General features: G+C 31.9%; 1 protein-coding gene across 1 annotated transcript; it reads left to right on the top strand.

Annotated features, from left to right (window-relative positions):
• The first annotated feature begins 473 nt into the window (after positions 1 to 473).
• Positions 474 to 13,192, top strand: LOC133180868 (ficolin-1-like). The gene is made up of 8 exons (XM_061315319.1): positions 474 to 488; positions 4,311 to 4,383; positions 4,892 to 5,020; positions 5,332 to 5,445; positions 7,944 to 8,080; positions 8,553 to 8,649; positions 10,082 to 10,249; positions 12,844 to 13,192. The coding sequence occupies exons 1-8, from the start codon at positions 474 to 476 to the stop codon at positions 13,104 to 13,106; spliced, it is 996 nt and encodes a 331-aa protein (XP_061171303.1). The 3' UTR covers positions 13,107 to 13,192.
• The last annotated feature ends 1,054 nt before the right edge of the window (positions 13,193 to 14,246 follow it).

The following is a 14,246-nucleotide window of genomic DNA, read 5'->3' as shown; positions in this document are numbered from 1 at the left end:
TCAAGATACAGCAAAAATGATCATTTAAGGTCAGATGACAACAGAAAATGTTAATTGAATCTAATAAATAGTTTTTAAATTTCTTATTTACAAACGTTCAATAGGGCGGTCCTTCGAATGAGATTAAAACCCCAATCAAAATGGGTAATTATTACTAGTAACTAATCATTTTAATCTGCAAGGAATTATAAATCAGCTAAAATGGACTTTACCTCGTCCATATTCTGTAAAACATTTAATGGCAAATTGCCAAACTTCTTAAATCATTTGTTTGTAAACAATTCGAGTCAATCTAGCTAGCATACGTATTTCTTTGAAATAAAATGATAAAATCGTTTTCATTTTGAAAGGAGGCTGTCAGTCACAAAAAGATAGCCAATCATAATATTTGCCAATATCTTTATACAAATCAATTGTCTTTAAATAGAGACACGACGCTAACCTACACAGTCTGTTCTTAGACACCAGCCATAATGCAAACAGGAAAGGTAAGTGAAATTACTTAGATATTTTACATACATGTAATTATTAAAATTAAGTTCTAAATTTCTAACGTACACAATTAAAAACATTTTTATGAGTCTGAGGACTCTGGTTCAACGAGAATGAAAAAAATCTAAACCTGTATATATTTTTTAAACGAAGTATATAATTATTTGAGGCAGATTAAAATTTTCTTCAAAGAAAGTAATGTTAATAAATTTAGAAAGATGAAAAGGCGGTATAATGATTGTAGATTGCAATTTTTAGTGAAATCGACAAATTTGTTAATGCAATTTGTTCCAACAAGGAAAGCAATCTTTCTCACTCATGATTTTCCGTAGACGCAGTTCAGAGAAGCTAATAAAGCTTAACACTACTCATAAATAAGTTCCGTCACACGGGTATATAAACCCTTCGATTTCGTTACTCCCGATTGCACACTTGAAACCTGTGGCCGACTTGTAGTATTTGTTTCGTGGTCTTTGATTTTGTGCGTTTATTCCTTGTTTTTTATGCATTTCCTGTTTGTAAATTATGCATAAATAGAGGATATTCAATGTTTTGTAGATGAATATGGAATTTATTACAAAACATTGAATTTTCTGTTTATTACATTTTCTTTGATTTTCCCTTTGCCTCTGTCTTTTCTTAAGGTCAAGATCTAGTAAATAAAAGGAGCCTACAGATTTCTCAAATTTGAGAAATAAATTCCCTAAATGAAGCTTTGTAAGTATAGCTTGGTCAAAAAAGGTGTTTCGGGGCATAATTTGTAGGTAAACAAGACGAAAAATCATATCTTAAACTTTCATTTGCAATGAAAAATTAAGAAAATCAGTCATGAATATGGGAGTTTTTTCCATATCAGACAAATTAAATGATTCCAGATTGCCTATGTAGTGGTTTAGATTTCTATTTCATAGCCCTCGTTTTGTAAACTATATTTTGCAAGTATTTGTTGGTATTTCAGTCTGATAATTCTATTTACCTTATGTATTCAGTTGTTACTTATTTATTGCAGCTCGGGCTGCTCTATACATATAAGTTTAAGAGTTGGTATATGGGGATTGAGGTGGGAGAAGTTATTCAGAATCAAAGGTTTTCTAAACATTAAAAAGATTGTTTATCAGAATGTTCCTTCCCTTTTTAAATTACGAGATACACAATATATTTACTTCCATAAAGTGAATCTGTAAAAATATATATGTTTTTCATATTTAATATATAAAGTTGCTCATCATTTACTATCGAAAAAACGACAGGTCCCTTTTTTTAGAACATCGAATTTTACTTATCGCATAAAAACGTACTTTACACAGTTCGTGTTTTATATTCTTAAAGTGAAAGACATTTTTGAAAATAGGTGATGCATGTGTCTGGTTTCAATTTATATTTTATGCAGCCAACATTTACTTGAGGAATTAATAAAGTTTAAAAGGGTATCGTTTTTGTTCGATTTTCATCTGACTATAAGTTTTCAAAATATTCTCGACTATCGTCTCCATCATTTAGATGCATGCCTTTGTCACACATATCGAAGCGGTTTGATGATCAAGACTCATTTCCATTGTTTACTTTATTAATTTCCCGGGCGACAATTGATGGTTACATCAATGTTTTCTTGTTATTTGTCTGTTATAAGTTAGGACATGTGTTGACATTCCACATGTTTTACTTTTTAAACAGGAAGTGTCATCCATGTTGGGAGTCTTTCCATAGTACTTTTGGTAGCTGTGTTCTGATTGGTTAACTTAGTTGTAGGATCTTTGATATTTATTGGCTTTTATATTTGGGCCTATAGCTAGGGTATTTAAAGCCGCGTTCGTGTAGTTTTCTTCACTTGGGTTGGGGAACACGACCTCATTGTTAGTTCCTCTTTACTGTGCTAAGAAAACCTCATGGTTTATCAGCACTATTTGATTAGTACCTTAGAGTGCTAAGAAAACCTCATGGTTTAACAGTACTCTAGGTCTTAGCTAGCTTTAGTTTCATGTTTTTCACAAGTTCTAGGTTTTTGTTAGGAAACAGTTAGGATGTAGGTTTCATAGAGTTAATTTAGTTTTCCCCTTTCCAAGTCCAGCCTGGTCTAGGGATAGGTAGATAACAGGTATAATTCCTAGAACTACTGTTCACTATTTATTTATTTATGGTGTTGTTTATTTTCTGGGTTAGATATTTTTAGAATCCAGATTTAGCATTATTATTTTAAGTTCAACTCTAGAGTGTTGATTAGTAGAGTTCATATTGGGTGATGTAGCTCATTTCCCTTACATTTTTCCACATCATTGACATTTAAAGCAGTTTTTAATAGGATTTTTGACCTTTTTCATAAGTATGGAGGCTCAGTAGGGACATAGATATTTTTATTTAAGCATCTTTCATTTTTTCAAAGGGTTTCCACATTCCTCCCATTTTTTCCTATTAAATTTTTCACAAACTTCTTATTTATTTATTGAGATTATTGTTATTCACTTGCCAAATTAAATTATATTTTTGATAAAACTATTTATTTCTGTGCAATTTTGAAAGACTTTATTCTCTGTTAAGTTTTGATTATTATTTATTATTTGTTATCATTTACAAAGGTTAATTCTCACTTTATTAAATTTATAAAACTTACAACTGTGTTTTCATTTAGCGTTGATCATAGTTCAGATATCCTCTTACCTGGGTTGACAATCATAACTGGAGGCAGTTTACTGCTTTAAGCCAAGTTGGCTAGTAACTTTGTGAAGTTATTCATTAAAGAGTTCTACTTCCGGTTACACCTACAGTCTCTCAGAAAACGGTATTTTGTATGTTCTTAGCCTCTTCTTTAAAATAATATTAAATTGAATATAGGTTTCAAATAGGTTTACTTTTCACATGATTTCAAATTGAATTCCAGAAAAGTACTTCGTTTTCTACATAATTCTTTTACAGCTGTAAAGTACAGGAAAAAGAAAGTTTAATTTGATTATGACGTCATAATGTATTTAGCATCAAAAGGCAGTCTAAAATCATTTACTAGATCTTGACCTTAACACAGTGTCATAGCTAGGCTTGACGTCATAGTTGAGCGGTTGAGACGTCATAGCTTAGCAGTTGTGAGATTGAAAACATTCCATAGCATAAATTTTAGCAACATATTTGGGGAGAAAATTGCAGTTTTAGCTCTATCAAGATGTTTAGTTACTATCTCTAACGGTTATGACAGGCCATAAATTATTTTTTACTTACATTGATATCCTTTCACGCTGTGAGAGAATATCATTTTGGTATCCTTTCACACTGTGAGAGAATATCACTTTTATTCAATAAATAAATCACAGTATTTCACTGTTGAAAATGTAATAAATTTGGTTATTTTATGTTACTTTTCTCCTGGCTCGAAAAAAGTGCTTTGATAATTTTAATGTGATCGAGTAGCATGGCAATGAAAGATGTGCGACCACATCGGTGAGACCACTGCAGCGAATTACTTAAAACTGTTAGGAGGTCTTTTATATAGGGGTTGTCGGGATACCGACAATGAGAGAGAAATATGGCGGACAATGTCTTTACGAGTAGTGTTTAGCTTTAAAATTACTGGCGAGCTCCAGAAGGGCAAATCTCTCCTGAAATATTTTGATACAAAACAGAAACTCAATTGAACAATATTTTTTAGTCAGAATGCTGCATATTATTGATACAAAACTCACACGGATTAGTTGCGTAGACATACATGTATATAAGTAAGTGCGCTAGATGTTGTGCTAGAAAAGAGACAACGTTCCTTTTTTACAGTTATATTTTCAAATAAACCAAGACAGTTGATATTTTGGTATTTGAATGTTGATCTTACTTTTCAGATACTTTTTGTTTTTTTGGTCGGGTATGTTGCAAGTCTACAAGCTGAAACCCTGACAAAGAGATCAAACAATTGTAAGTCTTCCAAATCTTTTGAAAAAGATTAAAAGAAAGTGATAAGATACGCGTATATATATCGTAACAGTTTAAAAAAAATCGCCTGAGAAATGAAATTCCAATTCAATGTCTTATTCTAAACTGTTTCTGTTTCTATTCATCAGTAAGTTGCCCACGTGGCACAGTGATTAGAGTGTTTGTTCTTGAATTGCGAGTTTGAATCCCTATCTGGACGTGGAGATCGATCCTTCGGATGAGACATTTATAAAAAAAACAAAAAAACATAAAAGACAATAATAATAGAGAACAAAAAGGAAACAATAAGGTTTCCTAAAGGATATCAAAATTCTTTTGAAAATAAAGTACTCGGCAAAGTATATATATATATATATATATATATATATATATATATATATATATATATATATATATATATATATATATATATATATATATATATATATATATATATATATATATATATATATATTAACGACATATTTTGATTACAAGTATATTGTTTCAGTCGCTGACAGAAATCCTAACCCATGTCAGAATGGTGGGACATATACACGGATAGGAAAATCCATACCACCACGTGGACCTAAGTTCATATGTACCTGTCCTGAGGGGTTTTCAGGGATAGTATGTCAATGTAAGCATCTTTTGTTTTTGAAATATTATAAGTCATTTTTCTCTGTTCGTATAATTATTGTGCACCTATAAAAATAGAGAATCATTATCATCTAATTACTGAAAATACCAACATAAGTTGTTTTCCAACCTCAACTAAAATCATAAAAACCTTCTACGCTTCATTCTTTCATATATTCAATGTACGTGAATGATGAGGTCTAACGAAATTCGATAAGACATTTATTTAAAACTAGAGGGCTTCCAAATATTTATCAGGTTGAAATTAGATATAACAATGAATCTTTTTGATTTAAAAGTTTGTTTCTTTAGTTAATGTTTGTGACAAACATGATTGTCAGAATGGAACTTGTGAGGCAGACCAGAACAGTACACGTGGTTACAGGTGTAACTGTATCGAAGGTTATGCCGGGGAGAATTGTGAAGGTAAACTTATAAATAACAATACATTGTGTATTTGAGAGTTGCTTTGCAACATTAACTGAGAATCTCTTAGATTTAGATATTTGTTAGTCCCCTACCGGTGAGGGGACTATAGGTTTTCTCTGATTCTATTTGTCCGTCTGTCTGTCTGTTTGTCTGTCCGTCCGTCTGTTTGTCCCTCGGTCTGTCTGTCAGTCTGTCCCACTTGGTTTTCAGACCTTTTTCCTGAACGCTTGCAGATATTGAGCTGATTTTTGGAATGTGAGTATATCTTGATGAGTTACAGATCAAGTTTGCATTCCGTTCCGCTTCAATGACATTTTTGACGGAATTACGACCTTTTCAATTTTTCAGGGTTTTCTGCAATTTTTTTTTTAAACGCTTGCAGACATTGAGCTGATTTTTGGTATGTGACTTTACCTTGAGGAGTTATAGATAAAATTTGCATTTCGTTCCGCTTCACTAATTTTTTGACGGATTTATGGTATTTTCAATTTTTAACGGGAACCAGATTACAATTGCCTCTAGGGGACTAGTATTGCTAATGCAATACTCTCACAATGCTTGTTTCTTTAGTTGATGTATGTGACAGACATGATTTGTCAGAATGGAAATTGTGAGGCAGATAAGTCCAGTACACGAGGTTACAAATGCAACCGAATCGAAGATTATATGGGGAGAATTGTGAAGGGAAAGTGTTTATTATTTGAAATACTGCAGAAGTCGCCCACGTGCGGCATAGGTAAGAGCGGTTGTTCTAGACTCGCGGAGTCCAGAGTTGATCTTTACGTCGCGAGTACGAATCCCATTATGGGAGGTGTAGACATTTCCTTCCGATTGGAATATATAAACCGAGGCCCCTGTCGCAGTAGGTGTTGGAGCAAAAAAAATTCCATCATTGCTCAAAGCAGGTGGTGGCGTTTCAATAAATGTTCGAACATTTCTCAAAGGAACGTTAAACAGACAAACAATGCTGCCCTACTCCTAGGAATTATCATTTCCTTCAAAACTGAATGCATATCAACATTGTGAAAATCAAGTCTTGCTATTTGTTTGTTTTGTTACTTATTTTATTTGTTTATTAGATTTAATATTTTTCCTTATTTTTAGTATATATCAATAAATTGTATCTCTACATCCCCAAAGTTCCATTTAGATTATTTTCTGATCACCTGTGCAGGTTAAGTTATTAATTCATTAGGAGAAACAGTGTTGAAACGTGACAAAATCGTAAAAGAAATATATAGTTTGACATGTAATCAATGATATTGTATCTCTTTAATAACAATTAAGCATTCTTATATTATTGTATTTAAAAATTTAAGAAACTTTCATAGATTAAAAATGACAACATCATTAAGAATGATAAGAATAAAGAAAATTATTGTTGCCAATTATGTGATGACTAATTCTTTCTCAAAACATGAGAGAGAGAGAGAGAGAGAGAGAGAGAGAGAGAGAGAGAGCAAGCAATCCCAATTTCCTCATTTGTTCGAGGGGAAATATGCTTTTTTCAGCTCTGTATACTTACATTTTTCTCATTTTCTTTATTGGTAAAGTAGTCGTCTAAACGAAGAAAACGATACAGAAACAAAAGGTTTTGACCGTTTACTAAGAGAGAAAACACACATTTTACTGATTTCTGCTCATATCAGTATTTTGATTAGAAGTTTTCAATAGCCAACAAGATTGTAGTTTGTATGGAAAATCGTACTTATTTCAAACTTTAAAAAACTTTTGTCTATTACTAAAAACTATGGTTACATTTCTTTAAGTCTCTAATTGTTTAATAAAAATTACTAAATGCATTTTCCTGTGGTAGAATTTAGAAGCAGAGAAGGAGATATGTTCAGCGCCGCCTTCTCACCAAAAATACAGTCCCTCCTAGATTTCAAAATCGGTTTACCATTTGTATTTTAAAGTAGTTGAATTATAAAGAGGGAAGAAAAATATGAACTTTGAAATCTTTCATCTAAAAATATAAGATACATCAGCAAATATACTCTGAATATTTCATTTAGTCAGAAATCAGACAAAACTCTTTCCTTAAATCTTAAATTTAAAAAAAAAGTTGAACATTGTTTTCCTTATTTGACAATAAAACAGCAAACTGGTACACCTTTGCCAAATGTTATTTATAATAGTAATATCGTAATTAGCATTAAATTTGACAATGTCCGAAAGAAACATCAATTCCATTCATCCATTTGATTTTATTTTCTCCACAATTAAACACAAACATAAAAGATTAACAAAAAATTAAGTTTTTTTAGTGAGATTGATAATCAATTTAAAAAAAAACATATTTACAGGTTGGTAGATTGAGGAATTCAAATAGATTTGCAACAAGGAATATCATTATAGTTAAGCGTTCAACGTCAGTTATAATTCAGATCATTTTACAAAGTTATTTTCTACTTATGTCGATCTGCGGTGAGTTAAAACATATTTTTTATGCTACATTACACAATCTCTTCATTCATTTCTTTGTTCTGGTTTAGTTTTGCCAATGGATTGTAAGGAAATTCAAGAAAATGGTCCATATAATTCTGGTGTGTACGAAATTTTCCCAGATGGGAATCCCTCAAATTCGGTTAGGGTGTTCTGTGACATGGAGACGCAGGGCGGTGGATGGATGGTATTCTCTTTTATTTATAAAATTTTCACTTAATTTGCAGGGGATGCTTACTCCTCCATGGCACCTGCTCTCACTTCTAATGTTTTAGAGGTCCATGTTTGCTCTACTCCTGATTTGTATTGTTTGAGTAGACTTTTGAGCTTGAATACTGTTATCATTATATTTCATGCACATATATATTGACGTTATCTATTTAGTATGAATATATATTACCTTTATCAGTACCTGGACATTATTCTTTCAACTAATTTCAACTATCGCACTGTTTAAAAAAGGTTTTCTTTGCTTTACATACTGTCATTCAAAACACGACTTATTGACTTAATAGAAATCTCCAAAAAAAGATTAATGAGATACAATATACATTTCACAATTATCATTCAAACATGTTTAATTATGAAAATTATAATAATAATATTGATTAGTTGTTTATGATATTAATAATAATACATGTTATTATAAATTGTTAAAGGCAATCCAAAAACGACTTACAGGATCCGTGGACTTTAATCGGATATGGGATGAATATAAGAATGGATTCGGTGACCCTGAGGAAGATTTCTGGATTGGTAAGTTAGGAAACTTCAAATTTGATCACTTCTCCTCTTTTATATTTGATAAATGGCATTTTTAGGGACAAGTTAAATTTTGCCTCTCGTAGCAAAGGTATTTTTTTAGACAGGGAAATATTTAACACAATGGTAATTTGTTGTTAAAGGATAAAGAATAACTCAGTTGTAAGTACATGCAAAATCTGCGTTGAAATAAAGTTTCAAAACGAGATATTTTTTTATAAATTCAAGTCAAGGTAAATTTATAACCGGTAACTTTACGTACATTTAATTAAATAAATCAAAATTTTGTATATACAAAGTGTTTAGCCACTTTCATGAGTGAACTTGATCAGAATATCTCCATACGATAAAAACGTCTTTATTACATTTGTAGTCATCTAATGTTCTCCATGTATCTGATTAATATTATGGGCTCACGGCGAATGTGAGAGGTCGATAGGGGATGATTACTTCTCCTTGGCTCCTGATCCCACCTCTGAAATTTTCGAGAGTCCATGTTTAATGGCCCGTTCCAAGATTTTTTTTTTCGTTATTTTTTTTCTTCGATTAATCAGTTTTTTAAAAACTTTCTCGCTGCATGAAAAAAACCCCATAAGTATGTCAAAAAAAGACAAAACAAAAATAAAAAAAAACAACTGGAAATCAGACTGTCGAATATGTGTTTCTTGCATATATTGGGCAATTTCCTTTTTTCTTTCTTACCAAATATTAAAAATGAGCAAAAAGTCTTTTGTGGCATTTTGAATATCTGCTTTAAACTGGTAATAAAGAATTTCTCTAAAAAATCATGAACAAAAGATTATCCTCAAACTTTGCGTGTACATTAAAGTTAGCGAAGGTTATAATACAAAAAATAAGTGGATAGTTTTAACACTAATTAACCCAAGTTGGAAAAAATTCTGTTTGGAAGAAAAAAAATATGCAGAACCTTGAAACACATAACGAAAATTAAAGTGGTTACATTTTAATCAAACACAGGAAAAAGAAATAAAATTCCAAATCCATTAAGTGTGGTCATCATAAAAAAAGATTTATCAAAATCTTCAGTGATAGAACCGTCCTCTGACATTTTACAATAATGAGAAAGTTGAAAAACAGATTTAAAGTATTAAGAATACAATACAAGATTATTCTGTTTTCCTTACTTTATGTTATGTGATAATTAAAGCACACGTTATTCGAACAAATAAGAGAAAGAAAGAACGGACATAACCATATTCTCAAAGTCCAGTACATATTAAAAAGCATAGGTAGAAATAAAATGTATATTTTATCCAATATATATATATATATATATATATATATATATATATATATATATATATATATATATATATATATATATATATATATATATATATATATATATATATATATATATATGTAATTTACTTTAATATTGATTTGTGAATATATCTTTAAACAGGAAATGACCAAATCCATCAACTGACAAAAGGAAATGACTCTTCTCTCTACGTTTCCATAACTCTAGTAAATGGCACAACACTGTACGAGTTATATGATCGGTTCTCTGTAGCAGATGAAGCAGAGAATTATCGCCTTTTTCTGAGTGGACCGGCCACAGGAACACTGGGTAGGTGACAGGGAACATATGTAAAGCACAACCACAGGAACACTTTGTAGGTGACAGGTAACATGTGTACACCACAACCACAGGAACACTGGGTAGGTGACAGGTAACATGTTTAAACCACAACCACAGGAACACTTTGTAGGTGACAGGTAACATGTGTACACCACAAACACAAGAAAACACTGGGTGCGTAACAAGTAACATGTGTACACCACAACCACAGGAACACTTTGTAGGTGACAGATAACATGTGTACACCACAAACACAAGAAAACACTTGGTGCGTAACAAGTAACATGTGTACACCGGGTACTCGACAGGTAACGTGTACACCACAACCACAAGAAAACCCTGGGTGCGTAACAAGTAACATGTGTACACCACAACCACAGGAACACTGGGTACGTGAAAGGGAACATGTGTACACCACAACCACAAGAAAACCCTGGGTGCGTAACAAGTAACATGTGTACACCACAACCACAGGAACACTGGGTACGTGACAGGTAACATGTGTGCACTACAACCACAGGAACACTTGGTACGTGATAGGTGACATGTGTACACCACAAACAATTGACAGTGAGATAAGAATTGAGATAAGTAGTGGGGAAAGCATGCATATATATTTCCAATCTAGCTTGTAATAATTCATTTGATTGGTTGGCAAGCCGGGTACAAATTTCTATATACACGTCGTGAGCAGTCATAAATCGCAAATTACAAGTGATATATGGCGTACGTCATTAAACCACGCAGAAAAGCCACATCCCTGAATTTATACATTTGTGGTATCTCTCTCTTATATGAACATACAGAGAGCAAATATCTTCATACCTGTATGAAGTTTTTCGAAGGTCATAGGTCATTACGTGACCTAATCACACAGCGCAGTCATTCTATATAAAAAGACTTACTCTACTAAGCAATATAGCATGCTTTTCATGTATAAAAATATACAGAATACGCAAATAAAAAAAATAATCATTTTATTTACAATGAAAACGAGTACTGAATATAGTGACTGCATTTCGGTAGACACACCTTCATCATCGAGATCGTTGTCTTAACAATCATGAATGTAAGCTATCGCCAGTGTCTCCGTGTCAACATCATAATAAATTTGCCTTATTGAAATCGTAGATCTTATTTTTCTGATCCAATTTTTTACTTGATTTCAAGATAACTGGTCCGGACAAGTGTCTTCGTCCATCCCTTTCCGACCGAAATTCCTCCAACATTTAATTACCAAACATCGGACGTGTTTCTTGCGTTTTTTTAACATCGAATATGGGTTCTCATGAATACAAAAAATCCCAGAAACCAATATGCTCACTATAATTGATCACAAGTAGCCTTTCACAGAATATTCCCTTCAAAACAGAATCCTTTGCCAGATGAATTTGAAGCGTAACCGCTTTCAAGCCAATTGACACCTTACGTAATTTGTCAAAATCTACGACGAACAGTTAGTGCAATATTCGATTTTCCGTCTCAAATGTATACATAAGTAATAAATAACAAGTTTAAAAACATCACTGGGAAATGAAGTGGGTCGGTACGTGATCAAATCCTGTGAAGTTTTTAAACTTGTTTTTTATTTCTTAAGGAGGCTGGGGGGGTCAACAAATTAACCACAAACTAACCACCAGATTTAACTTAATTTTTTTTAGATATGATATCTTAAGCTGTCAACCTTTTATTTGGCAAAGAAAAATTTCAAAAATTTTAGTTTTAAAATTTGATCATTTTCTATATCTTCATATGGAGCTCTTCTTCTAAAGGAGATCAATATAGTCTAAAAATGGCCACAACCCCCCAGCCTCTTTAATTGAACATGGATAACTAGAAATATACTTGAATAAAACATACTTAGAAAATATCCTACTTTGATTATTTTATTTTCAGAATATTTTTGAAGTTTTTTTTTTTAAATATAGTTTTTTTTTTTAAATTAGATTTAAAATCCAAACTAATTTATCGAGCATAAATACTTCTAAATTAACATTGATTTATAATAATAATAATAATAATAATAATAATAATAATAATAATAATAATAATAATAATAATAATAATAATAAAATAAAAATAAAATAAATAGATCAATGTACCAACCTGTATTTGATTTGTACTTTTCTAAATCCATGTATTATAAACCAATTTTTATACGCATGCGAAAAATTTCCGCGAAATCTGCGAGCAACTCCAGCTCGCGGATATTTATCGTCGCGAACCAGTCATTCGCTGCGCCATATGTTTTATTCATGTGAATATCATGATCGTATGTAGGACAGTGATGGGCGACTGCGGCAAGTAGTACAGTGAATGTTTTCAGATTAAAGAAATGATTTTACTTTTTCTTCTCAAACTATATCATTATTGACATTCAAATATAATTAATAATTACAAATAACAGTGGTTTTGACTAAAGCAAAAATTTACCGTCTTGCATTGGAGTGGTAAATGTACATGATGTACAACAATTAGATTAATTTGCCCCTTACTGAACATCAATTCATGTAAATGACGTTCTACCGTTGTTTGTTTTATTATTTCACAAATGAAGAGAATGAATTTCTTTAATTCTGTAGGTGAAAGAATGATAATTCCTGGTGACCCAGACAACGGTATAAATGGAATGTATTTTAGTACACGGGATAGAGACAACGACAGAGCGGATTATGGTTTTCAATGCGCTGTTGAATTTGGAATAGGTGGGTGGTGGTACAACAGCTGCCACGATGCCTTCCTAAACGGGCCCTGGGATTCACAAAACTGGAGACAGCCTTGGGACCCCCCATTGAATGATGGGACCGAGGTGAGAGGGACGTTGATGATGGTCAGAAGAGTCTAAGGACATCACTCATAACTTCCATATACAGAAAAAGGAGACAGATATAAAAAGGGCAATTTTTATTATTAAACGTGTGTAATGAATAAAATCACATTACACATTTTGTAAAGGATACATGCTTGTTTTCATTTTTTCTGAAGAAAAAAAAAATCTTCTCAGAGAAGGGGGCTTAACCTGGATTTTATTTTTCTGGAGACGGTCAACATGGTGTGCTTTCTCGCGCATATGCCGTTTAAACGGTGTTCTTCAAACCGTTTTACACGAAGAATTTTCAATCATGCGACGAAAAATACTTGTGGTCTCTACTGTATTTTCATTTCTCTGGTTTTCTAAAACGTTTTTGTTTGAGGAGAAAAAATTGAGACACATCACATTGATAACACTATCCTGATGAAAGAAAGACTTCATTTGTTTCTAATTTCGTATTCTGTTTACTCTGAGAACTTATTTAGTACTTACATTTATTGAGAATAGTCTGGGAAAACTTTATTTTAGGGACTGTTTTGTTTGTTTACTTCCTGGAAGTTTAACGTGATTTTTTTGTATTGAATGAACTCTAGGTCTATAAATTGAAATATTAAGAAAACATTGGTGTTAATAATTGTTTAGAGGAGGGAAATATTGCCAAACCAGGGTATCTATACTACCTATCTTGTCTCGTAAAAGTATAAAAAAAAATTAACCTAAACATAAAGAAAACCATAATTCATAGGTTAAAACTATTAACCCCTTTTAAGTATATGATGTTACATGTTTCCTTTGACAATAAAATTTGAGTGGCATTTTCCACTTTATTTGAAGTCAAAGATGGTCAGCGCGATTATAATAGGTTATTGAGCTACTTTTAACCAGAGAGAAATTAATTATTATAAATACGTTGTAACTATAAGTTCTTGTTGATTTAACTACAGTTTAGGACCGAAATGTAACCATACAACAGCAGCCTTTTCATTTGTCACGATTAAAAATATTTCTGACATGTTTTATATTTCATATTTTACTTTAAGTCCAAAGCACTGTGCTGGTATATCGTTACTGGAAAAAAAAATCGCAATGCGGTATTATAGTCAACGATCGGCAATATACCGGAAGATCGATATGATTGTGAAGTCCTACTCTTAATGGTGAAAATTAAGTCAC

This window comes from Saccostrea echinata, unplaced genomic scaffold (assembly GCF_033153115.1).
Source record: "Saccostrea echinata isolate AGI-Se365-2 ecotype Australia unplaced genomic scaffold, CSIRO_AGI_Sech_v1 ptg000001l, whole genome shotgun sequence".
In the NCBI taxonomy this organism is placed as follows: domain Eukaryota; kingdom Metazoa; phylum Mollusca; class Bivalvia; order Ostreida; family Ostreidae; genus Saccostrea; species Saccostrea echinata.
The sequence above is the reverse complement of the archived record's forward strand: the minus strand, read 5'-3'. Positions and strand labels throughout refer to the sequence as shown.